This window comes from Drosophila guanche, unplaced genomic scaffold (genome assembly GCF_900245975.1).
Source record: "Drosophila guanche unplaced genomic scaffold, DGUA_6, whole genome shotgun sequence".
Taxonomy (NCBI): domain Eukaryota; kingdom Metazoa; phylum Arthropoda; class Insecta; order Diptera; family Drosophilidae; genus Drosophila; species Drosophila guanche.
Genome location: NW_022995743.1, coordinates 7,809,221 through 7,832,465, shown reverse-complemented (window position 1 = coordinate 7,832,465; position 23,245 = coordinate 7,809,221). Strand labels below are relative to the sequence as shown.

The 23,245-nt window shown below is 47.9% G+C and overlaps 8 protein-coding genes and 1 pseudogene across 13 annotated transcripts; 4 read left to right on the top strand and 5 right to left on the bottom strand.

Annotated features, from left to right (window-relative positions):
* Positions 1–726: 726 nt before the first annotated feature.
* On the top strand, positions 727–2,534 carry LOC117592024 (alpha-tocopherol transfer protein-like). Of its 4 annotated transcripts, none has more exons than XM_034285482.1 (4): positions 727–874; positions 1,366–1,700; positions 1,763–2,135; positions 2,202–2,534. In XM_034285482.1, exons 2-4 carry the CDS (start codon positions 1,393–1,395, stop codon positions 2,454–2,456), a joined length of 936 nt encoding a protein of 311 aa, XP_034141373.1. In that variant the 5' UTR covers positions 727–874; positions 1,366–1,392; the 3' UTR covers positions 2,457–2,534. The 4 variants fall into 4 exon arrangements, with proteins under 4 accessions (XP_034141373.1, XP_034141374.1, XP_034141371.1 ...); XM_034285483.1 differs by having other exon boundaries at positions 767–784; XM_034285480.1 differs by lacking the exon at positions 727–874 and adding an exon at positions 1,056–1,073 and having other exon boundaries at positions 1,363–1,700.
* On the bottom strand, positions 2,466–4,416 carry LOC117592501 (annotated as a pseudogene).
* A 322-nt stretch (positions 4,417–4,738) lies between these two features.
* LOC117592025 (clavesin-2) lies at positions 4,739–16,345 on the bottom strand. Its single transcript, XM_034285484.1, has 4 exons — positions 16,211–16,345; positions 6,312–6,623; positions 5,879–6,245; positions 4,739–5,819 (listed from the first exon to the last, which is right to left on the bottom strand). The coding sequence occupies exons 2-4, from the start codon at positions 6,608–6,610 to the stop codon at positions 5,547–5,549; spliced, it is 939 nt and encodes a 312-aa protein (XP_034141375.1). The 5' UTR covers positions 6,611–6,623; positions 16,211–16,345; the 3' UTR covers positions 4,739–5,546.
* LOC117592026 (alpha-tocopherol transfer protein) lies at positions 7,418–8,912 on the top strand. The gene is made up of 3 exons (XM_034285485.1): positions 7,418–7,811; positions 7,875–8,247; positions 8,599–8,912. Exons 1-3 carry the CDS (start codon positions 7,513–7,515, stop codon positions 8,851–8,853), a joined length of 927 nt encoding a protein of 308 aa, XP_034141376.1. The 5' UTR covers positions 7,418–7,512; the 3' UTR covers positions 8,854–8,912.
* Positions 9,082–10,546, top strand: LOC117592022 (galanin receptor type 1). Its single transcript, XM_034285477.1, has 3 exons — positions 9,082–9,142; positions 9,198–9,827; positions 9,894–10,546. The coding sequence occupies exons 1-3, from the start codon at positions 9,113–9,115 to the stop codon at positions 10,410–10,412; spliced, it is 1,179 nt and encodes a 392-aa protein (XP_034141368.1). The 5' UTR covers positions 9,082–9,112; the 3' UTR covers positions 10,413–10,546.
* LOC117592018 lies at positions 10,634–23,211 on the top strand. 2 transcript variants are annotated; one of them, XM_034285471.1, is made up of 12 exons: positions 10,640–10,892; positions 11,925–12,799; positions 12,863–13,037; positions 13,097–13,329; positions 13,394–14,119; positions 14,171–15,260; positions 15,330–15,724; positions 15,792–15,979; positions 17,079–17,848; positions 17,908–18,099; positions 22,397–22,823; positions 22,887–23,211. In XM_034285471.1, exons 1-12 carry the CDS (start codon positions 10,721–10,723, stop codon positions 23,209–23,211), a joined length of 5,568 nt encoding a protein of 1,855 aa, XP_034141362.1. In that variant the 5' UTR covers positions 10,640–10,720. The 2 variants fall into 2 exon arrangements, with proteins under 2 accessions (XP_034141364.1, XP_034141362.1); XM_034285473.1 differs by lacking the exons at positions 17,079–17,848; positions 17,908–18,099; positions 22,397–22,823; positions 22,887–23,211 and having other exon boundaries at positions 10,634–10,892; positions 15,330–15,728; positions 15,792–15,863.
* LOC117592027 (RWD domain-containing protein 2A) lies at positions 10,928–16,345 on the bottom strand. The gene is made up of 2 exons (XM_034285486.1): positions 16,211–16,345; positions 10,928–11,806 (listed from the first exon to the last, which is right to left on the bottom strand). Exon 2 carries the CDS (start codon positions 11,802–11,804, stop codon positions 10,944–10,946), a length of 861 nt encoding a protein of 286 aa, XP_034141377.1. The 5' UTR covers positions 11,805–11,806; positions 16,211–16,345; the 3' UTR covers positions 10,928–10,943.
* LOC117592020 lies at positions 18,097–19,951 on the bottom strand. Of its 2 annotated transcripts, none has more exons than XM_034285475.1 (2): positions 19,530–19,951; positions 18,097–19,469 (listed from the first exon to the last, which is right to left on the bottom strand). In XM_034285475.1, the coding sequence occupies exons 1-2, from the start codon at positions 19,796–19,798 to the stop codon at positions 18,419–18,421; spliced, it is 1,320 nt and encodes a 439-aa protein (XP_034141366.1). In that variant the 5' UTR covers positions 19,799–19,951; the 3' UTR covers positions 18,097–18,418. The 2 variants fall into 2 exon arrangements, with proteins under 2 accessions (XP_034141366.1, XP_034141365.1); XM_034285474.1 differs by having other exon boundaries at positions 19,527–19,950.
* On the bottom strand, positions 20,672–22,121 carry LOC117592021 (putative N(4)-(beta-N-acetylglucosaminyl)-L-asparaginase GA14866). Its single transcript, XM_034285476.1, has 2 exons — positions 21,888–22,121; positions 20,672–21,829 (listed from the first exon to the last, which is right to left on the bottom strand). Exons 1-2 carry the CDS (start codon positions 21,986–21,988, stop codon positions 20,752–20,754), a joined length of 1,179 nt encoding a protein of 392 aa, XP_034141367.1. The 5' UTR covers positions 21,989–22,121; the 3' UTR covers positions 20,672–20,751.
* Positions 23,212–23,245: the final 34 nt, after the last annotated feature.

Genomic DNA, 23,245 nt, shown 5'->3' with positions numbered 1-23,245 from the left:
AATCTGCCATATCTTTCTGACTCGATACATTTCACAGTCTCATTAATGGCCTGCTATAAAGGGATATATTCACAATGAGTTGGATATTTTGATTTGGTAGTTTGGCCCTCTGTGATAAGGACAAAAGATACCCCAGAAGCAAGTCCAGGCTGATAACAAAATTATCGTGTTTGTAAAGCTCCAACGAAGCAAAAAATAAAGGCAATACCAGCTTGAACAGATGTATCATGTTCAGCGATAATATCGTTATCTCCATACAGACAGGGCTCTATATAGACTTCCATTTAGTGGTAGTAATGTGTAGGTGGACTTGATATTATGGATTGATATCAGCGAAGGTTCAGGTTTATGTATTGATATTCGTATCTTTCCACATATATAGAAACTTATTCACGGGAATTTTACATAAATGGAAAACCTTAGTAATGATTTCCAGTCGGGTCATTGATTGGTATCCATTCTGATGAACAGGAGATTCCCCATAAGTATAAATGCAGGGAGTGGTCTCCGGATCAACTTGTTTTATATCTTATCTCCAGGTGTTAGCTGCCGGTTGACACAAGGCGTTAATTTTGTGTAACAGTTACCAGTCGCTACCCTCGGCGATCTCTCACACTCCCTATGTTGATTCGTTCAACTGTCATTAGGCTATGCGTCATTGGCCGTGACGTCCACAAGGTTCTCCATACATAGAGAACCAAAATCGGCTATGCCATGCCGAGGCGGTGGCAGTCGCGCGCCCACAGTCAAAGTCAGCGGTTCAGCATTCTAATTTTGCGACGAAGTGCTCAAACATACGTACCATAAACGTCCAATTTATATATATATATATATATATGTATATATAACTGCTAATATTAAATTAAAGACAATTGTGAGTAGAGGTCGGACAATGTGGAATTTACACAAAGCCATTCACAGTCTGTATGCTAAGTGCCACGGCAAGACCAACCAATATCAAGGGTGTTGTGCGAGCAGTCTCCAAAAAGATTTTAGATCCATGCTGATAAGCGATACTCGTATCTTGACTTATCGCTGGAAGATTGTCTGATTGTGCCGGTGCACCCACGATGTAAACTGAACCAAATTGATGGCCATCACTAATGGGGTACACAGCGACTATCTCTTAATCGCTGTTTAAGCATAAGCCACTAATCTAATCGAAAACTTTGTCATACTCAATGACGAATTATTGGGACTAGCCAGCTACAGCCATACGGCTACTACTTATTATCTAATCAACCAGAAGAGACACCACTTACCAGTCAACAACTTGGCGGAAATGGGGCCGTAGTGGGGCAAGCTGACTAATAAGGCCACGACTAAATTTCAATAAATCAAACTCTATGCCTTTGCATTGGACAGGTAGGTGGTGATAAGGAGAGCATTGCCATGCCCGACCCGAAGTCCATACGCAGACTGAGCCCTGAGCTCGCCAACAAGGCCCAGAAGGAGCTGGGAGAGGTGCCCGAACGGATCGAAGAGGATATTGAAACTCTGCGCACTTGGATCTCAAAGCAGCCGCATCTGACGGCCCGCCAGGACTCCCAGTTCCTGGTCGCTTTCCTGCGCGGCTGTAAGTACAGCCTGGAGAAGACCAAGCTGAAGCTGGACAACTTCTATGCCATGCGTGGCGCCGTTCCTGAGCTCTACAAGAATCGCTTTGTGGGAGAGAAGCAGCTGGGCATACTCGAAACAGGGTAAGCTCGACTTGATCACATGGCAAAACAGGATATTCTCAATATCGTGTACTATATTTTAGCTGCCTTCTCCGCTTGCCCCAGCCACTGCAGCCTGATGGACCCCGCATTCATATCTCCCGTTACGGCCTATACGACTCCAAGAAGTACTCCATCGCAGAGGTTGTGCAGGTTAGCACCATGATGGGGGAGATTCAGATAAGAGAGGATGACAACGCTATGATTTCTGGCTTTGTTGAGATCATCGACATGAAGGGCGTTGGGGCAGGTCATATATTCCAGTTCGATGCAGTCCTGGTCAAGAAGCTGGCCGTTCTCGGCGACAAGGCACTGCCCTACAGGCCCAAGGGCTTCCACTTTGTTAATGCCCCAGCCAGTACCGAGACAATGATGTCCATTGCCAAGAGTCTGATGAGTGAGAAGATTCGAAAACGAGTAAGTTATAGCCCACCCTCCTCAAATTGTTTGAGAGCTAAGCTAATCGTTTGATTATTCTCATAGTTTCACATACACTCCAAGCTGGAGAGCCTCTACAAATATGTGCCCAAGGAATGTCTGCCCGCCGAATACGGTGGCAGCAATGGAACCATACAAGACGTGGTCACCACATGGAGGGAAAAACTATTGTCCTACCAGAAGTTCTTCGAGGAGGAGGCGTCGTACGGCACGAATGAAAAGCTGAGGCGGGGTGAGGCAATCAACGCCGAATCGCTCTTTGGCATTGATGGATCTTTTAGGAAACTTGACATCGACTAGCCTAAGCACTTAGTAAATAGTTATTTAATAATGAATTCTAATGAATACACAACAAAAGAAAAACACTCTAAAAAGGCACGTGGCAGTGACTGAACAATATGTAGATACAGATATATGACGAAATATTAACAAATGCAAATGCGACTGGTACGATTCCCGGAATTTTAAACCTTGGCACTGACTGCCTGCTTGCTCTTCTCGTACACAAAATTGTGGGCCTCATCGAAGTAGGGATTGGAGGATTCGCGCACACGTGCCAGCCACTTGGCTATCTTGGGAAACTGCTTCTGGCTCACATTGTACTGACAGAGCTCTGTAAATATTTTTTGCTATAACAGTTAAATGCACTCTTTGAGCAAATTCGTTTCGACTTACTCATTTGATTTATTTCGGAAGCACCAAAAATATCGGCCACAGTCAGCTGATCCCCAATTAGAAAGTCTTTTTCCAGCCAGAGACGCTCCACGAGTCCCAAGTTGGTCTCCACATCCTTAACCAACTTTTGAATCTGCTCGGTCTTTGGCATTGGGGCAACCCCGTTGACGGGATACAGCCAGACACTCCGAAAGAAGAGTCCGCATGGCACTCGAATGCCCTTTCGGACAACTGAAAGTTGCCATCCACTATAGCTGGAACCTTTTGGAAGCGATTGATGTTCTTGTACTCGTCCGTCAATTGTTCACCTGCAAGAAGTCAGAAAGTTGATTTAATCGGCCCGCTAGTTCGAGGTTAACCGGTCCTCACGTTTTCGAAGTGCCACGGGGCATTCATCGAATGGGGTCTTGCCCAATTTCATTTCAATCCATAGCGCTCGGGATGGCTGCGACAAGAAATCATAATAGTACTTAATGGCCTTGGACATTTTAATGCGGTGCTGCAATTTTTAAGGTACGGCACGAAATTAGGGCAAACTATTTTATGGAAACGAACAGCTGACAGAAAAAGCTCAGATCCGTACAAAGTTCAAAGTATGCGCTATGCAACACTAGACATAGTTTATATTAGTTTAGTTTATATTTATAATGCATAAATAAGCAAATTAGCTTATAGCTTGGCGGAAGCCGCCTGTTTGGCCTTCTGGTACACAAAAGTAAGTGCTTCGTCGTGGTAAGGATTGGATGCCTCTCGTACACGCTCCAGCCACCTGGCTACCTTGGGAAATTGTTTCGCATTCACATTGTATTGGCAAAGCTCTGAAAATTATGCGTGTTCAATTAAGCGTATTTAAAAACTCCAAATGACTTACTAATTTGATTGATTTCGGTAGCACCAAAAAGGTCGGCCACAGTCAGATGGTCTCCAATGAGAAAGTCCTTCTCCAACCATAGAACCTCCAAGAGTCCCAAGTTGGTTTCCACGTCCTTTATGAACTTTTGAGTCCGCTCTGGTTTCGGCATTGGGGCAAGGCCGTTTATGGGAAAAAGCCAAGCTTCACGGAAGAAAACTGAGCAGGCCATGCGAATGTTCAAATGCTGCCACTCCAGGTACTCATCAACTCGGGCGCGTTCCTGCACAGTTCTGGGATATAGCTGTTCGTTGAATTGACCTTTGTCTGAAAGATAACTGATGGTGCGTCGGTAAGGTGCATTTCTGCTTATAACATTTTCTAGGCATACCGGACAATTGCCACAGTTTCGGCCATATGAAAGTTTCCGTCCACTATGGCGGGAACCTTCTGAAATCGATTTATCTTCTTGTATTCATCCGTCAACTGTTCGACTGCAACACAAGGGTTAAAAAAAGTAGATACACAAATGAACAGCTTTAAAAATACTTGGATTATTGTTTACTCACATTTTCGCAGGGCAATTGGGCAATCCTCGAACGGGGTCTTGCCCCACTTGAGTGCAATCCACAAAGCACGCGAAGGTGGCGACATAAAGTCGTAATATAACTGGATTGGCCTGGGCATATTGAGAATTGGCCGAATTCCTTTAATCCGCGCAACAAGTTGATTCGCTGGAGAGCGCCCAGCTGATGAGATATTAGAAAGCTCAGACAAATCTCGCTTCACAACACTCGTTGAAGCATATAAGTTGTCCCGCTCAAGCAGATTGGGCGCCAAACAATTTGGATTTGAATTTGAATAAAGAGTTACTGATGGCAAAGGCATATCGTTCCATTGTACTGACCAAAGTTCAATTCGTCATTGGAGTCAATCTTTATCTCTGCAAACAAGATAATTACCACATAAATCAAAAAAGGGTCTCCACAAGTAATACATCACTTTGAAAGTGACTTTTTCGCTAGTGTGTTTGTTCGACATTTAAACAAATTATTTGTAATTTATTAACGCACTCAACAGGGGACACTACAATACGTTGTCATTTATAAACTGTATGTTTGTATTTCGACTTTATATTATAGATATAATATGTATGTATCTCGATACATACGAATATAGGTGTGTACATGTACATGGTGTAAACTAGTATCAAAAATTAGTAGAAACGACACTTAACTAACGCAAAAATTATCGAAAAAATATGTATGTATGTTCGCATGAATGTTTGTATGGATGTATGTATATAAATGTGTATGCGTATGCGTTTAAAATAAAAGCCAACACAGAACTTAGCACATAGTAAGTAGAAGACGCGGAAACGACGGTCGTCATCGTGAGGTGAGCGAAATTCGATAATGGAGGCGGATAAAATGTCGAGGCAAAGCCGTATGTTAGAATGTATTTGTTTAAGTATGGGTGTGCGTTGATAAGGACAACAATAAATTATAATCGACATTCATGTGAGGTTTTCTCTACCATTTGATGGCCCTTCATATTCATACTCATATTCTTTCTTTTGTTTTCTTTCTTTTTTTTTGTTCTGTGTGGATTTGTTTATAATATTATTGAATTGTAGGCCTTTAGGTTCCATGCTGCAGCTGCTCTACTAGGACTTTCTTTTATAAAATATCAGGTTTTGCATTGACCAAGGATCGCTATAGCGCTGTGGTATTTTTACATTTGTGTGTACATATCGGGACGTATGTATGTCTGTATATATAGAGAGGGGTGTAAATAGTAGTATGTGCATCTGAATATACAACTAACTGCCACACGACACTTTAATGGGCCGCCATCACGCCGCCTCAATCGAAGTTGAGCTTGCGAAAGGAGCCCTCGTTGGCGACACCAGCCCCCAGGGGCGGGGTCTTCTCCTGCTCCTTCTCGCTGGCCTCACGCAGCTTCTCATCCACGCCATTGCGCTCCTCCTCCTTGAAGTACGTTGCAAAGCCGGTCAGCTGGGTCTCATAGCGGGTCATTGCGTCGCCCAGGGTGCCGTTGTCTCCACCCAATTCCGCGGGCAGATACTCCTTGCCGATGACGCGCTGCAGCGACTCGAGGTTGGAGTGGATGTGCAGCTGGAATTGAAAGGTCAGATAAACAGATACGCACATCTCGCGGGTAAGGATGGACTCACCAGCTCCTTCTGCTTCATCGCATTGCGCACCAGGCCGAGCACGAACTGCGTCTCGCGCGACGCGTTTACGATGTGGGTGGCAACTAAATTCGTGGGTATGCCGTGCTCGAGGAAGGAGTTCATGCGCCGGAACATACCCGGGTCGAACTGGAGGAGCAAGGAGTATGGGATCTTGGTGAAATCAATTATCTCCACCACACCGGCAATGTTCCAGTTGTCGTCCGTGTTGATCTCGATTTCGGCGCGGAAAGCATGGAAGCGGAAAATGTCGCTCACACTGTGCTTCGATGGCTCTATGTGGCCCATGCGTGTGTAGTGGATGCGGGGGCCACCGGGTCCGATCGGAGTGGGCAACGTGGCGAAAATGCTGCAACAGAAGTCATCAGAATTAGGGAACGTGTGGAATAAGTATCGGGGATTTGCCCCTACTTACCCAGAGCGAGCCATCTCCAGCAGCTTATCGTCCACAAGGCGACTCTTGAAAAGATCGAGCTCTTTGGACTTGTATGTGTAATAGAACAGTACCCGCTTCTTGGCTTCGTCCACGTTCCAGTGGCAGTGGCGCAAGAAGGCGACCAGGAACTGATCGTCGGTGCGCGCCTGCAGGTAACTCAGCTCAGTGATCCAGAGGCGCAGCGCCTCGATACACTCCGCCCTGGTCGTCTCATCCTCCTTGAGCTTCATGCGAGCCTGCTCCGCCAGCTCCGGCACCAGCGTTCGGATATTGGTCATGGTCTTTGGGCTGCTGTAATATTTGAACGGACAAATGCCAAAACTATTGTAAAATTTGAAAATATGGTGCCAAAGGGGTTGTGTGTGTGTGTGTGCTGCGAGTGTGTTTGTGTGTGTGCTCTGCCCAGGTGTGTACACGACTAATGGGACTCTCGGTGCCTGCTTCGATTGAACACCCGAACCGAACTGAAGCGACTCGCGGCTCCCCCAGCTAACGAGCGCACCTCACAGTGGTGCGAAAGTGCTGAAACCACACGCGAAATTCTCGGTCTATCCGCCACTCACTGTGTGCCATCAGATTCCCATGCAAGATTAGCTGATAACAATGATCGATAGTGTTGCACATAGTTATTCGTTTCAGTTATAACTTTTATAAACAATTCGTTGAGTTCATTTGTTGTATCATGTCCTTTATAGCACCTCAAGTGTTGATTGGGCTTATGTTAATCCCTTTTAGGGCTGCACTTGAGATTAATAATTAAACAATTAAAAAAGGTAGTCCCATAATTGACTATTTCCAGCCAACTGTGCCGCAGCGATACGGCGATAAGATATGGCTGCAAGCAATGAACTGTGTTGCCTGGTTCGATCCAGTGACATTATCTAAATGTGGCCAATTATTGCTCCCGCCCCTCTTCTCCCTTTAGCAGCTGCTAGAGTCCGATCCGATGCAGGAAATTCCCCCTTTTATCTGCCTGCGAGAGAGCGAGTCCGCGAGAAAGAGAAAGAGCCGTCCAAGAGCACGTCTCTATCGCTATCAGTTCAACGATTGGCCATAATGGCACTAGATGTAGATTTGGTGGATTCGGCTACGGTTTCGGCTTTTTGCTTGACTGGGAGACACGTTTCAGTAGCCGCACAGCTGCCAGGGCGCACAGCAACGACTCCTCCCCACATCCATCATGGCCGAGCTACGTCCATTGACCGCCGAGCTGCGCAACATTGCCGAGACTGAGCTGAACGAAGTGACGGAGCGGTTGCCAGCCGACTTGGATGCTCTGCGGGAGTGGCTCGCCAAGCAACCGCACCTGAAGGCTCGCCAGGATGCGCAGTTCCTGGTGGGATTCCTGCGAGGCTGCAAGTTTAGCCTGGAGAAGACCAAGTCCAAGCTCGAGCACTTCTACACGATCAAGACCCTGATGCCGGAGCTCTTTGCCAATCGAGTCGTGGACGCCAAGACACTGGCACTGTGTCGAACGGGGTGAGGGACGGTTGGTTGGTTAGATAGATCGATCAATTATTGTGGAGTTCATCCTATTTTCAGTACCTGTGTGCGGCTACCCAATGCCTGGGGACCCGCGGGGCCACGCATTGTGATCACCAACTATGAGAAGTTCGATCCGAAAGTCTTTAAGCTGTTGGATCTGTTCCGATACCAGACGATGCTCTCGGAGCAGTCCATATGGGAGGACGACCATGCCAATGTCAGCGGCAACATTGAGATTATCGACATGGGCAAGCTGAGTATGAGTTTCTTGGCCCAACTGGACTTTAACCTCATCAAGCGAATGGGCGTCTTCGCTGAGAAGGCACAGCCGACCCGCATCAAGGGCATTCACTTAATCAACTGCCCCAAGGAGGCGGTGGCGCTTCTCAATCTGGCCAAGGGTCTCATGCCCAGCAAGCTGCAGCAACGAGTGAGTGTATTTTTGGCCGAAACAGTGGCCGAATCTCTAGCTTAAGTACTGAATAATTCCACCCGCCACCACCTATTAATTTATTTTCGTCGCTTATCGGACCCTTATCACGGACTATCAGCCAAGTGGCTGACAATTGATAAACGTTGAAGCGCCCTCCCCGTTGGAAGGTCTACAGATGTTCACTATTCAGAATGTTCAGTTTCAGTGTCAAAGCTTGGCTAGGTCAGTGGCCAATACAGGAAGTGAATTATTTATCGCCGAGCTATCGGTCTGCTCTGATTGGGCTTATAATATGTTGAGGTTATCTCTTGCTAACTTGTATCTTTTCTCTTCTCCTCTTTTTCCAAGTTTAATGTGTACAAGAATCTGGAGCAATTAAGCAAAGTCATACCACTGGAATACCTGCCCGAGGAGTACGGTGGCAGCAATGGGCGCATAGCCGACATCCAAGCGGAGGCAGAGCGGCTGCTGCTGAACTATAGCGACTATTTCAAGGAGGATTCTCAGTATGGGGTGAATGAGCAGCTGAGACCAGGAAAACAAGTCAATGTGGAGTCTATCTTTGGCGCGGAGGGCTCTTTCCGCAAGCTGGACATCGACTAGAGATTCTATCAAATTAGTTGTACAATGATAATAGGACTAGTAAAAATGCTTTCAATTAACGTTTTGTTTATTCAATGCACAACATATGGCCTCCCACTCGATGGGTGTCTATGTGGTTCATTAGCTTTTAGTGTGCATTATCAGTGACAACTGTTAATGGCTTTGTCAGTCAGCCCAGTCGGAATTTTGTAGGCTCAAAGGTGGCTCCTGTTAATTTGGCAGCAGCAGCAGCAGCAGTCGTCCCACGGATGCCAGCGAAATGAGTGCCCGAAACACCACCAGTTCTGAAGTAAGTGAGTAAGTGCGAAGTGGATGCCAAACTTTTAACCCATCTGCAAACGTAGTTCGACTTTAGCAAGTGGGATTTTCCCGCTGAGCGAATTTGGCTGCACAAGTCGAGCGAGGAAATAGCCTGGAAGATCTGCATCTTCATTCCGCTAATTGCATTTGGGCTGTATGGGAACTGTATCATGATCTACCTCATAGCCATGAACCGTTCGCTGCGATCACCCACCAACCTCATCATAGGCAACATGGCCATGGCCGACTTGCTGACCCTCGCCATCTGCCCCGCCATGTTCATGGTCAACGATTTTTACCAGAACTATCAGCTGGGATGTGTGGGCTGCAAACTGGAGGGCTTCCTGGTGGTGGTGTTCCTGATCACGGCCGTGCTTAACCTTTCGGTGGTTAGCTACGATCGTCTCACGGCCATTGTTCTGCCCAGGGAGACGCGACTGACCGTGCGGGGAGCCCAAATTGTGATTATCTGCACCTGGATTGCGGGTGTCCTCTTGGCCTCGCCCTTGGCTCTCTATCGTTCGTATCACGTTCGAGTCTGGAAGAACTTTACAGAGCGCTATTGCAAGGAGAACACTGCCATTCTGCCCAAGTATTGGTACGTCCTCATAACCATACTGGTCTGGCTGCCATTGGGCATCATGCTGATCTGCTACATTGCCATTTTCTACAAGGTAAGCCAACGCTCATCTCCCCAGACTTCACAGAACTGATCGATCCCCCCAACGACCGCCCTCCAGCTCGATCGGTATGAGAAGCGGGTTCAGAACCGTGAAAATCCGATCACCGTTAGCTACAAGCGCAGCGTGGCCAAGACCCTCTTCATCGTGGTGGTGGTCTTTGCGGTGTTTCGGCTGCCCTTCACCATTCTGATGGTGCTGCGGGAGAAGTACTACTCCGACGACAGCACAGTCAACAGCGGAATGCAGCTCTTCTGGTATCTATCGCAGTATCTAATGTTCCTCAATGCCGCCGTCAATCCGCTCATCTATGGCTTCAATAATGAGAACTTCAGGCGCGCCTATTCCCAAATCACGTGCGTTCGACGACGAAGAGAGGCAGCAAAGCTCAAAGAAAGTTCGAGTCGTTCGCATCACTGCTGCTACTGCGCATTCATGAAGAAGCATAGGCAGGAGGCACAGCAACAGCCGGATAACGTGGAGGTGGACTTGAGCAACGAGATAACCACATCGGAGCCGATAGTCACCACAGTCGAAGGTTCGCGGGTGGCCGAAATCGAAGCAGACGGATTTATATAAAACAAAATGAAAACTAATAGCGTAAAGGGGAACACACTAAGCAGAAATTGAACATGCAATAAATAAATCAAAGATACCGTGCACCAGTGCTGATATGCCCCTTCGACATACAGGGTAAGCAACAATCTGACAGTGCAAATGCATCTCTGTGTCCCACACAGCACGCACTAAGATGCTTTCGAAACAGTTAGAAAAGCTCCGCTTGGATTACAGCACAGTCAAAAGCTGCATTTGTAGATTAAACGTGCACGTGTTGCATTTTGTGTGTGTTCGTTTGTGCATTATATTCAAGAATATATTAGCCTCAAATGTGTCATCGTCTGTTATTTCTTTTGATTTTCCTGAGTACCTGGACCTGGCTCCCTGGCAATGCCTTCGAGGTGCACTTCCAGGAGAGCTATCCCAGCGAACGGCTGGCCACGGACCAGGAATCGGATCTGCACAAGCGCTCGGCCGATGTGCCACAGTTTTTCGACAAAGGTTTTTTTATCCAAAATCAAGTAACAAGTTTTATTAACAATGTAGAATTGTTTAGGCTAAACCAAACAACTCAGACTTCATATAGCCAAAGCCGTGAGCCTCCAGGAACTTTATGAACTGTCCCATGTTCATGATTCCCTCGTCCTCCTCGTTGAACAGCTGCTCGCTGAAGGTTTCAAAGACGCGCCTGCGCTGCCTCGGCTCTGAGCGTACCACGCTGATCTTCTGCCAGCGGAGGGACTTGATGGTTCGCCAGAATTCCTGCACCTGTTCCGTCTGTCCCTCCACGCAAATGATGCCAGGCTTGCCGGGCCTACTAAAGCCGGTCAATTCCAGCTGGCGGGCCTGGCGTATAAGCTCCTGTCGCTTGGCACTCGACTTGATGTGATGCGAGTAGATCCAAAGTCGTTCCAGATGTGCTGCTGGCTGTGGCTGCTCTGGGGGTACCAGATGCGTCAGCTCAAACTCGCTGGCGGGTCTTTGGATGAGTGCCTCTATCTGTTCCTGCAACCAACTGAGTAGTTGAAATATGTACGGCTCTGGGTCCTCCTCCCGCTTCTCGCTCAGATATTGCTCCAACTCGATCTTGAGATGCTGCTCCTTGGCCTTGCCCAGCAAGGGGCTGTGCACACTGACGCGGGCCTGCTCCAACAGTGGGTATAGGTGGGGCAGCTCGACGCGCACATCAAGGCGCTGATTGGCGGGAACGCTCAGCTTCACCATGTACTCCAGGTGCGAGCGCAAACTGCTTGGAGGTGTATCTGTCTCCAGGAACTCGTTGAAATCGGCCACGACGCCTGCATCGAGCATCTGCAGCTCTCCGGTTCCGCAATATATCGAGCTAAGCATCTCCAGCTCCTCCAGCTGCTGTCCAATGCAGCGTCGATAGGTTTGCAGCTCTTCATCGGCCATGGCTGACGAAGAATTAGAGGAAATCGTTTGGTTTAGTCTTCGCAACCAATCGAAACAAACTCTTAAGATGTACGAGTGGGATTGCTCTTTATTGTTTTGTATTTTATTTCCTATTTCCAGCCAGCTTCAGCTTCGATGGCCTGACCCGTGTGGCATCCGTGCCAGTTCTCTTTCCCCTCGACATTTGCATTCTACAGTTGCCGGCGGTTAAATACGCGACAGCTCTGCACAAGGATGCGGCTGGAGTGCGACACTTTGCCGTGTTTGCCTGGCAGCCGGCGGAGCAGAGTTACGAGCTGCAGCTGGAGCTGCCAACACCCAAAGCTGTGGCCTTGGATTGCCTGGCCTATGCAGGACGCGGCTATGTGGCACTCAGCTATAATCTCACGGAGCCAGTACAGCTGGCCCGCGAAGGTTCTCCCATCTATGAGCTGTCCCCCGAGACGGGTGTACGGACCGTTCAGTACTTTGGCGGACTGCGACTGCGGGGCATGTACTTGCGGATCAGCAGCCAAGAACTGACCCTTCTGCAGGCCTTCGACTCGGAGGTGGGCCCAGCGGCGGTGCAGCAGCAATGTCCCTACTTCAAGTGGACGGGCGGTACGTTCCAGCGCCTGGGAGCGATCCCCTGCAGCAATGCCCGTCGAATGGAGGCCTTCGGCATAGACTATGCCGACTATGTGGCCGTGGCCAACTACGCAAATGCCCAAGGCCGAACTGCCACCCGTTCTGACATCTACAAGTACAATCCAAAGAATCGTCGCTTCCAACTCTTTCAGCGGCTGCGCAGCAACGGGGCCGTGGACGTCAAGTACTTCAGTCTCCCCGTGAACGAGGTGAGTCGCAGGCACTTCCTCATTCTGGGGAACACAATCGGAGGTTCCAGTGCCGCAACAGGCGAGGCCGATACCGTCATCTATGTATACGAAAAGGGTCAGTTTGTGCCCTACCAGCGACTGAGTTTCTATGCCCTGGAGCGCTTCCTTCCCGTTCAGGTATCGAATGTCTTTGTAAAATAGTTATCGGCAGGTTCCCATGGGGAATTTTATATTCGACAGCACTCTATATCGGAGAAGTTTCTGCTGCTGGTGGCCTGCAACAAGCAGGATGTGAAAATCTACAATCTAAATGACTGGAAGTTCGAGGAGTCCAAGGTACAGTTCACCGAAGGTGCCCTCAGTCGGGGAGTGGCCCGCATGCGCAGCTACGAGGAGCAGCAACAGAGCTACCTAGGCAAGCCATGACCCGTGCTAATTATCTCCCATATTCACCCACGATTTGTGTTCCTTCAGTTATTGCCAACGAGAATATGGCCGCCAATGAGACGAACATTTTTCAACCGCTCTACAAGCAGGACGAACATGCCAACACACTCCGCCAGCAGATCATCGACTGGGCCCGGGAGCAACAAAAGCGATTAGAGCAGATCAATGTGGATCAGCTATTTAAGGGCTTGCAGCAAAGAGCCAAGCAGCGAGAGCGGATAATGATGCAATCCCGCATTAAGCGGGTCAAATCAAAATCGGTGAGTCGGAAGCATACCCGTGGGCATACCCAACGGATCTCTAATGCATGCAGCGCTAATCCAGCTTGTAGATGAACACATGAAGCTGAGCGCCAACTACTGGGATGCATTGCAGTATGCCAAGCAGGCCTTGGATGTGATCGAGGAGGATGCCAAGGCAGCTCGCACCCGACATCCCATGAAGCGAGCTGCTGCCGAACAGCACGAATTCGAGGAGATTACAGTGGATACCCTGGTGGTCTCTGACAGCATGCAAGCCAGCAATATCAATGGGTTGGATTCCAAGGAGCCTGTATACGAGTCAGTGACTGCCAGCAAGGTGTATGTCAGCGAGGAGTACAAAGAGCCAGCGAGGGAGCAGCAGAAACCCTTCCTGCAGGAGCTCTCAGTGCAACAACTCCAGCTGGAGGGCAATCTCAACGACCTCAACTGGACACAGCTGCTGGAGCAAACACTCAAACGGAGCAGCGTGGACGTACAGTTCATCAAGTCCGCCGCAGACATCACGCACCTTAGTGCTGAGGCTGTGGTGGTAAACGGCAACGAGATCAACGACCGCTCCCTGGGCCACCTCATACCGGTGGATGGCGGCGAGTTTGTTGTGCAGCAGGAGGTTCAGTTCTCCCAGCCCATACAAGTGAATCGTTTGCTCATCAATCAGAGACTCAATCACATCCACGTGGACCGCCAGCGCTTCGATCTGCTGCTCCGCGAAGCCAGTCACACCCAGGTGATTGAGGGATCTAAGCGGCTAGAGAACCTGCGCGTCATGGAACCCATTACCATTGCGGTAGGTGCTCGAACATTAGACTGATGTAAAATAAAATCATTTCGCTTTTAGGGCCAACTGCTGGGAGCAGAACTACGAGCCATGTCGCCTGTAAAGATAACCCATCAATCGCTTCAACTACAAGGAGACTTTGTAATTGATGGCGATGTGACGATTGAAAGGCTGCTGCAGGTGGGGGATTTGCTTGATGCATCAACAGGGAGATCGGCTGCAGAAACACTTACGCAAGGTCTGCGGCTGGATGAGACTCTGCAGGATGTGAATGTGAAGTTTGAACAACAGCTCGTGGCCAACAACACGGAACTGAGCTTCGTAAATGCCGAAGATCTGCAGAAGCTTGTCAAGTTAAATGTGGAAGAAGTGCAGGTGGTGGAGGGCAGTAAGACATTGCCGCAGGGCCTGGAGATAAGCGAGGGCTTCGGTGAAGTCAAATGGCTGAATGGCATTGATGTGGAGAAGCTGCCGGAGGTGCTGCTCACCAAAAGTGGCAACCAGAGCATTCCGATCGCGGTTCAGTTACAGGGTTTGGAGTTGGGGGAAGTGAAGGCTCGGCCACTGGTAATGAATGGCTTGGAACTGGACGACTATTTGCAGGTAAGCAAGGAGCAGCACTCAAATGGCACGCTGTATGTGGACCAGCTGGATGGCGAGGATGTGCACCTCGAAGAAATGCATATGAATGGCATGCTCTTTGGCCAGCCACTGGCCTCCATCTACTCACATGGCAGTCAATCGTTGGACGGCTGGACACTGCCAGCCAATTTCAATGGCAGCATTCGCGCCCGAAACATGTGGCTAAAGGGCAGCATCAACCAAGTCAACGTGGCACAGTTGGAGCAGCAGCTACAGCAGCTGGCGGGCAACATCAAGTATGTGGGGGACTTCAGCTTCAGGCATTCAGTAAACATAAGCAGCCTGAGCTTTGGTCACTCCCTGAATGGCATCCAAGCCGCTCAACTCGGTGGAAACTGGCTGGAGGCCAGCGGAGACCAGAATTTCACGGCTCCGCAGGTGCTGGCCGCGCTGGAGAGCAGCAAAGGTGTTCAACTCCAGGGAAAGCTGAACAACTACACTCTGGAGGAATTGGTGAGCCGCAGCTACAAGCTGAATGCGTCGGAGCATCTGCAATCAGTGCGATTTGGTAAGAAGATTCAAATACAAATCCAATTTTGTAACAGCAAATAACTGCATGTCAAACATTACCTGACAGAGAATCCCATTGTAATGCAATCGGAGCTCCTGGTTGGCCGCGTAAACGGCTTGCGGGTGCCCGAGGACATGCTGTACACAGACGCCGGAGGCTCCATGGAGGCCCCTGTTACCATCAACGGCAGCCTCGAGGTGGCAAAGCTGTGCAATCTGACCAGTTTGAATGGCTACCATTTGGCGACGCTGGACAAGTACTTGAACGGGGAGCAACACGACACCTTCCATGCGGAGAATGTGAAGTTCGAGCGGACTCCCACTTACAATTATCTAAACGGTCACCAGGCGGAGCAGCTGTTGGATCAAGTCTGGCTGGACAGTGAGCGAATTGAGCTGGGCGGAACGGGGCAGAGGCTGGAATTTGCATCTACCGCTTTCGAGGGTCTTCTGGACTTCCATGTGAGTGCCAGCAGCCGAAATGGGTTGGCTACCCGAGCCCTAACGAACCATATGACCATTCTTGCAGGGCCCCATTAATGGTTTCCAGGTGGAGCACATCAAGCGGAACTACTTCAGTCGGACGCGCGGCCAACAAGTCAGCGCTCCGTTGGGCTTCAGGCATGACGTCACTTTCGCACAGCCTCTGACGGCACGCGTGGTAATGCTACGTGGCAGCGTCAACAATGGAAACGACGCACTTGTTGAGGGCATGGGGTACGTACGTGTTACCATTGTGTTTAGTTCACTTTTGGGTATTAAGTTTCACTTTGCAATTGTTTTCGCGCTCTAAAACCCACAGTTTTACTAGCACTGGTCTAGTCCGTCATCTATTTCCCAGAAAAATCAGCTGTGTGCTGTACTGTGCATGGCAGGCAGAAATTTCTGTACACGTTTGCAAATGGCGCAGATGAGGTATACAAAGTTGAGTGGAGTGCATTTAATTACCTCGTGTGTGGCCGATTTGGTTTTGTTTAAATGCACTTTTAATAGTCCGGTCGGGCAGTTTTCAAGAATGATTCATTAACTTCGCGACTAGTAAACAAATGGGCTGAAAGGCATTTTATTGAAACGAAGACACTCACAGCGGTTCTTAACGATTGCTGGATGGTTTTTTTTATTCAATTTGTTTATTATTACTTTTTTATTTAGAGTGAGTTTACGTTTTTTGTTGTTGGCGAACTAGCAGTGTGACTGCGGAGATATCGACAAAATATACCGTCAGACCCTCCAATATATACCAAAGTATACCATCTCATTTGCAAAATACACAGTAATATACCGTATATATATACTACATAATATATCTCATTTGCAAAATACACAGTAATATACCGTGGTCCGAAATCACATTACTCGATGTTGATGTTCTATTTGATATTACCAGCTTGCAAAGACTTTTAACACTGAACCACTCATTTAATCCGATTGAAGAACCTATTTGGCTTATTATAAAGACACATTTTTGTTGGATTGTATGCCTTACGACTTTATATTTTACAAATTGGTATTTGATGCTCTGCCGATCTAATAAAAATATCGATTTTAAACGCATCAATGTTACCGATATGTTTAAAACTATCAACAATCCGAGTGCAAGCAGTGCATTTTGGCACTAAATTTAAAGAATTTAATTTTCTTATTTTGAATTGGAATTCAATGAACAAATAAAACGTTCCGTTAATTTGTGTAGACAAACAATGCATTCTGTTCCCATGCACTGCTTTCGATAGCTTCGCTGTCAATGTAGTTGAATACAGACGAGTACATTTATTGGCGCCAATTGCTTATTTTTAAAATGTACTCATTCGTTTAGCAACTTCTCGCTGGATTTCGATGATTTTGTGGCAAACACTTTAAAGACAGCCGGAGTGCACAATATCACTGGCCACTGGAACCTACCAGAATCCCATGTGGAAGGTAATCTAAACAATGTGTTAATAAATCAGCTAAATTTAGTTGACGACGTCCTACGTCTGAGCGAAAATAATGTCAGCACCCAGAGCACGACCATATATGCCCTGAAAACCATTGACCGGGCCACCATCAGTCGGTTGTATGCTAGTTCCCCCAGCCTGGTGGCCAATACTTCCATAGCAACTTGGATAAATGAGGCTGTTTACATATACGGAAATCACAGCATTGCTGGTACAACTCGTCTGCAGAATGTCAACTTATACAACGACCTTGCCGTTGAGGGACCTGTGAACGGCATCCACTGGCAACCAGATAAATTGTTATTGCGGAATGGCGATCAGTACGTGGCGGGATCACTGCTGGTGGACAACAGTCTGCCCGAACAGCAACGGATCCTCAACAATAATATTGATAGTCTCTGGGTAGACTCTGTTAATGGTCTGTCCGTGAACGAGCTGCTGGAAAACAAAGCCCGTAACCTGCCCAATCTGCATGTGGAGAGCCCGTTGATCTTCACTCAGCCGCTGACTGTGGACAACTACGAGCAGGTCACTGGCAATGGCAATGCAGAGCCTGGCTACAAGTCAAAGCGGGGAGTGGATATGGATGCGCTGGCGGATTGGCAGCAGCTGCAACAAAATGTAGCTGCAGTGCAGCATCGGCTGGAGGGTGAGCGCAGTAAACTCCCTCATATGATGGTTTTATAATTGCTTGCGGCTGATTTTCAGAGCCTCCGAAGGTGTTGGAGAACTTTGTCGTACTGCAGCAGCTGCCCCATAAAGATGTTTCCCGCATGGAAACACTGACGATGGGAGATGATGATGTTCTGGCCATAAGTCAGCGTCCGGACAAGGTGGAATACTACTCGTGGCAGCCAGAAGCGCACATTTTCAGGCATAGGCACCTAGACAGCAATGCACGTGAGTCACATATTTATTTTTATTGAAGTAAAAACTCATTTAGAAATTAAGTGGAACATGGGGGGAAGGGGTCCATCAAATCGTGCTGCTGTGAAAAAATTAAATATATTACTGTCAAAATATTCCATTGAGGCGATGTTGAAGGATGAACCAACTCAATATCGCGAGGGTAAATTATTGGAATTATATAAATTATATAGGAATTGAGGAGAGGGTGGTCCGTTCTACATAAATACTTTCTAGTACTTCTAATAAGTAAGTTGAGTAATTCGAATTCACTTAATTAGGTAATTTATATACTTGTTTCGACCTACTGGATCTACTGGTCCAGCTCGTCACTTTGCACATCGAGAATGGTGCGCAAGATGCCCAACTCGAGTTTGGCGGCGGCACGCAATGAGATTCGGTTCATCACGTTTGCAACGTATAATCCAAGGGCCTCGTGGCGCGAAGAGTTGCACAAATTCTTGAAAAATGTCGGCGGCAGCGACTGGTCAAAGTTGCCCAAGTTGATAATCTCTGGAGCGTTGGAGGAGTTCGTATTTAGCTTTGAGTCAAAGATAATGTCGTTCTTGAAGTCCAGTTCCTCGATGTGTGGCGAGTAGCCGTTGGTGGAGGCCACTGAAGTGGAGGCAACGGTGGCAGCTGTCGAGGATGTTGGGCCACCGCCGTTGATCTGTTGCGCCGCCGGTACGGTGATGATATTGATGCCGGGCGGTGGCGAGTGGCTGCCGTCACGTTCTTTCTTTACCTGCATCAGTTGAGCCGTGGTTGTGTGGACGACATTGGAAGTTACTGTGGGATCGGGTACGCTTGCAGCGGCCAAAGCAGCAGCAACTGTGTTGCCCGTCTGTTTTGGGCTTTGAGTCTTTGCCGCCTTCTTCTGCGATGATGGTCCCGAGTACTCCTCAGACAGTTTGCGCTTCAAAGACTCTGGCAACTGAATGGTGGTGCGAGACGAGGACGTTGCCCTGTTGCTGTTGCTTTGCGACTGTGTCGGCGTCATTTTTTGTGCAGCTCCAGCCGAGACGGGAGTCTTTTTCACGGTAATTCCCTTTTTCTGCAAGACTGCGGCGGCCATGGACACTGGATTGTTTGTCGTGGCCCTCGGAGTATTATTGGCCATTGTGTTGAGCAGCTTCTTCTCTTCGAACGCTGGACGCGGTGTGTCAATGCTGCCCTTGGAGTACACCTTTTCCTCCTTCTCCGGCGAGCCGGTGCTGTGCGATTTGCTTGGGCTCTCCCCATCCGAAGAAGCAGAGCCAGTGGAGTTGGTGGGCTGGCCAAACTGATGAGCATCTTCATCATCTTCTGGCTCCTGCACCTCCAGCATTTCAAACTCCTCCACATCGTCGATCGGCACTTGGTCGCTAAATGAATAACAATATATTACCTAACCCGCCATTTTCAGCATTTCTCTAACTCACTCTTCTTCTTTCACGGCCGCCTTGGGCTCCTGGTGTATTTGGTTCATCACATTGAACAGCTTCCACGTCGAATTGCCCTTGAGCTTCTCCTGATGGTACTTCTTTTGCAGCACAATGAAAATGGAGCGCGACTCGTGCACGGAGAGCTTGTTCAGACGCCCAATCCTGCCCCAAGCGTCCTCTTGCTCCTGTTTGGTCGCTCCGCCATTGTTTGGATGCACCGCTTTCTCCTTGGCAATGTCTGCCAGAATTTTATCAAGTTGTATAGCCATTTTAGTCAGCGACTTGCGGCCACTTGTCTGCGCGTTTTTATTAATTTTGAAGGCTTTTATTTATTTCGATTTCGATTAAATTGTATCTTCAGCCGCCGCTTTTCCGCTTTTTTTGCAATCTTTTTTTTTCTTCTTCTGTATGCCGACGCCGATTTGGCGGAAATTGTGACCCTCAGAAATATACCGAAATATACTTATCATTTTTTAAACATACCGTAAAAATACCCAATTAACCCAAGTTGCCCCCGATTTGTTAAAATCGCTCTGCATTTTTAATAAACTGAGACTGTGTAGTAAGTTTATGTTTTCTAACCTTTCCTGCAAACCAAAAGAGACAACGGTATCTATTCCCCTAAAATCTTTTTGGGTCTTATATCTCTTCTTCTGTAAGTCGAAGCTGATTTGCCGGTAAGTGTGACTATAACGAAAAGAATAGTACAGCAATACCATATATACCAGTTTAATAAATCATATTGATTAGTAGGCTGCATCAAAACATTCTGCATACCCTCGAGAATGAAGTTTATATGGTACGCATGAAGGTTTGTCGTCTCAAGGAATTATGTTTTATGTCCCTTACGAAATATTGCCAAAGAAATAAAAGGTTTTTGGATGGAGATACTACATATCAACAGAGGCGGTCAAGATAACGTCAGTCTGAAATAAGCTCTTAATAATTAGGCTCCTAAGCAGCATTATAACACCAATGAAAGGAAATAGGGTATAAAAATGATATACTCCAGCCGACCACAGTTACTGTTCATACATCGGTAGTAGATATGTAAAAAATGTGCAGTTATCATGTAAACACATGGACATTTTCTTGGCATTTTAGTTTAAACCTTATTTTATAAACAATCCAACAAGCATTGATTCAATTATATATTTATTTGATTCAACTGCACTGAACAATGGGACTGACCGACCCAATACATTGGAAATTCCAAATCGGCTTACAATAAAACTATGTTTACGTTCTCTTTGTCCGTTATGCACTTGACCGTCTCCTTGCGCGTGGTGATATCTGTCTTGGATGGGTTGCTGACCACAAATGGAAACTCTTTCATGCCATAGCAGGCTGCCCCATACTGGCCCAGGCGATCTACAGCAATGACGGCACCCGAGAAGTCTTTGTAATGCTTAGCGATCCGACGAATGCCCACTTCAGCTGCTTCCGTAGGCTTCTTGCCTGCCCGCATGGCTTCCACAGCTAGCAGAGTGGGCAAGAAACGCATCATAATATCGCCATCTCCGGTAGCCACGGCAGCGCCCACCTCATTGTCCGCATACGCGCCAGCACCGGGTATTGGTGAATCTCCGACCCGTCCTGGGATCTTATGACTCGCTCCATTGCTTGAGGTTCCCGCATGGATGTTATTTTCGACATCAATGGCTATCATGCCAATGGTGTCATGATTATTGTGCCCAATAGCGTACTCGGTACGGGCACGATCCTCCTTCCAGCGCGTTAGGGGCGTCGGTTTAGGTTTGTAGGGACCACAGCTGACGGATGGATCTGGATAAACGTTCCTCCAGAAATTTGGCTGACAGTTTTCCGCTGTCCATTCCTGCCACATAGCCTTTGACTCGGGCGTAACCAGGGACTCGGAGCGATATCCCATTGCCTGAGCAAATTGAGAGGCTGCATCGCCCACCAGCATGGTGTGCTTTGTGTGCTCCAGAACGTGACGAGCCACTCGAATAGCATCCTTAATACCTCTGAGCCCTGCCACAGCTCCCACATCCATGCTGCTGCCGTCCATGATCATTGCGTCCAACGTTGTCTCGCCCAACTCATCGGGAGAGCCGCCAAAGCCAACAGTTCTATCGCACTGCTGCTTTTCGCACTTGGTGCAGCCCTCCACTACGGCATTGCGCGTCTGGCGGAGACCACCCTGAGTCACATTTAGAATCCGCCAGGCCAGTAAATTGGCATCTATAAAGTTCCAGGTATTGATAACCATGGGCAGGGAGCCACCGGAACTAGTCTTGCTCGTCGTAACCAGACGCGTCGCAGGAGTGGTCTTTAGACTGTGAGTGGATAGTGAGATTTAAAAATGTATGGCCCATCGGCATGCGCCATGCTCACCTAACCAACGCTGTGAAGCTTATCTTGGGCGTGCTTCGTTCAGTGGCCGATCCTAATATTAGGACAAAGCCAACCAGCCAAAGGTATTGCGCCTTGTACATTTTCGCCAAGCAATTTGGCTTTTTCTCCTAACAAGTGGCGTCGCTCAGAGCTTCTTTCTTTGTCTATCAGCTGTCGATTTGCAACTGCAGTTGCCGTTTGGCTGCCTCTATTTAAGTGCTCGTCGAACCAAACCTCACTCTGTGGCGCCGTTATCAATTTTGTTTTGAAATACACTATGACTGGAGAAGTTCGGTGACTTATCCACTGATTGTCGCGAAAGGCTTTGATTATATGCATCCATACAGCATTATTTCCAATATACGCAGAAATAGTTTTTATCTTGGTGATTTTAGTTTAGATCTACGTAGACATCAATCCAGAAGAAATTATATGTACCAACACAAAACGCTACCATTGAAAGAGTGTGCAAAATTCGACACAGTTTAAAACAATATTTTTTCTTGCAGACTTAACAACACTGTTACATCCCAACAACAATACGAATTCTGTTATATTTAGAGAGGACCTATGGGTGAACAACAAAAAACTGGAGTTTGGTCTGGGAACGAGTCAGTGCCAGGCTGTGCAAGAAGTCAACGAACTAATTGTCAAATGCCTCGATAAAAATGGCACCAGCAGGCAGGCCGCTGTGGACAGGTGGGATGCAAAACAGCTGCTGGTCGTGGCAGCCACCAATGATTCGCCGATTCTGCTGCTAACTTCAAAAGCCGTGGAGCTTTGGAAAATAAAGGAAAAACAAGTTTACACTTTAGTTCGCCGGCTGCTGGATGTAAAGACAGAGCAAATGACGCTGATCCAGCGTGGCGTGGGCATGGTGAGCAGCTATGTGGCCCTTATCACGTCGTCGCCGGCAGCGGACATTAGGATTTACAGGCAGGTCTTCTATGTCCATTGTGCATGCAAAACTTGACTAAAATATTTAAAAACATTTCACAGCTTTAGCAACGAAGACATGAGCGACTTTCAGCTGGACCAAGTTCTAGAGCTGCGAGATTCCCATCAGGCGCGTGAAGTGCGCTTCATGCATCTGCCTGAATCAGAGGACCTGCTGCTTTGCGTGTCAAACGCACTGTCCGAGCAGCCTCTCACAATCTACAAGCATCAAGGCGCAGCGGGATTCCAGAAAATTCTTGGCGACAGCGCATTGCCAGAAGTGCAGTCGTTAGAGGTGCTGCAGCTTTCCCGCAAACAACTTCACTTCTTAGCAGTGGCCACTAGCAATGCCGTTTACGTGGTGGTTCCGCAGATTGCTCCACTTTGAAATCACAGTTTCGTCACATTTTGTTAACACTTGT

Excerpts from the sequence above, each read along its gene's own strand:
- LOC117592018 (XM_034285471.1), top strand. The coding sequence starts at position 10,721 with ATGTGTCATCGTCTGTTATTTCTTTTGATTTTCCTGAGTACCTGGACC. Across the intron at positions 15,980-17,078 it reads GCACTTGTTGAGGGCATGGG|CAACTTCTCGCTGGATTTCG; the intron begins GTACGTACGTGT and ends TCATTCGTTTAG. Across the intron at positions 17,849-17,907 it reads AGTGCAGCATCGGCTGGAGG|AGCCTCCGAAGGTGTTGGAG; the intron begins GTGAGCGCAGTA and ends GCTGATTTTCAG.
- LOC117592021 (XM_034285476.1), bottom strand. The coding sequence starts at position 21,988 with ATGTACAAGGCGCAATACCTTTGGCTGGTTGGCTTTGTCCTAATATTA. Across the intron at positions 21,830-21,887 it reads AGCTTCACAGCGTTGGTTAG|TCTAAAGACCACTCCTGCGA; the intron begins GTGAGCATGGCG and ends ATCCACTCACAG.
- LOC117592025 (XM_034285484.1), bottom strand. The coding sequence starts at position 6,610 with ATGACCAATATCCGAACGCTGGTGCCGGAGCTGGCGGAGCAGGCTCGC. Across the intron at positions 6,246-6,311 it reads CTGGAGATGGCTCGCTCTGG|CATTTTCGCCACGTTGCCCA; the intron begins GTAAGTAGGGGC and ends CTTCTGTTGCAG. Across the intron at positions 5,820-5,878 it reads CGATGAAGCAGAAGGAGCTG|CTGCACATCCACTCCAACCT; the intron begins GTGAGTCCATCC and ends TTTCAATTCCAG.
- LOC117592027 (XM_034285486.1), bottom strand. The coding sequence starts at position 11,804 with ATGGCCGATGAAGAGCTGCAAACCTATCGACGCTGCATTGGACAGCAG.
- LOC117592022 (XM_034285477.1), top strand. The coding sequence starts at position 9,113 with ATGAGTGCCCGAAACACCACCAGTTCTGAA. Across the intron at positions 9,143-9,197 it reads GAAACACCACCAGTTCTGAA|TTCGACTTTAGCAAGTGGGA; the intron begins GTAAGTGAGTAA and ends CTGCAAACGTAG. Across the intron at positions 9,828-9,893 it reads ACATTGCCATTTTCTACAAG|CTCGATCGGTATGAGAAGCG; the intron begins GTAAGCCAACGC and ends ACCGCCCTCCAG.
- LOC117592026 (XM_034285485.1), top strand. The coding sequence starts at position 7,513 with ATGGCCGAGCTACGTCCATTGACCGCCGAGCTGCGCAACATTGCCGAG. Across the intron at positions 7,812-7,874 it reads CTGGCACTGTGTCGAACGGG|TACCTGTGTGCGGCTACCCA; the intron begins GTGAGGGACGGT and ends TCCTATTTTCAG. Across the intron at positions 8,248-8,598 it reads CCAGCAAGCTGCAGCAACGA|TTTAATGTGTACAAGAATCT; the intron begins GTGAGTGTATTT and ends TCTTTTTCCAAG.
- LOC117592024 (XM_034285479.1), top strand. Across the intron at positions 1,701-1,762 it reads CTGGGCATACTCGAAACAGG|CTGCCTTCTCCGCTTGCCCC; the intron begins GTAAGCTCGACT and ends ACTATATTTTAG. Across the intron at positions 2,136-2,201 it reads GTGAGAAGATTCGAAAACGA|TTTCACATACACTCCAAGCT; the intron begins GTAAGTTATAGC and ends TTATTCTCATAG.
- LOC117592020 (XM_034285474.1), bottom strand. The coding sequence starts at position 19,798 with ATGGCTATACAACTTGATAAAATTCTGGCAGACATTGCCAAGGAGAAA. Across the intron at positions 19,470-19,526 it reads GCGGCCGTGAAAGAAGAAGA|CGACCAAGTGCCGATCGACG; the intron begins GTGAGTTAGAGA and ends TTATTCATTTAG.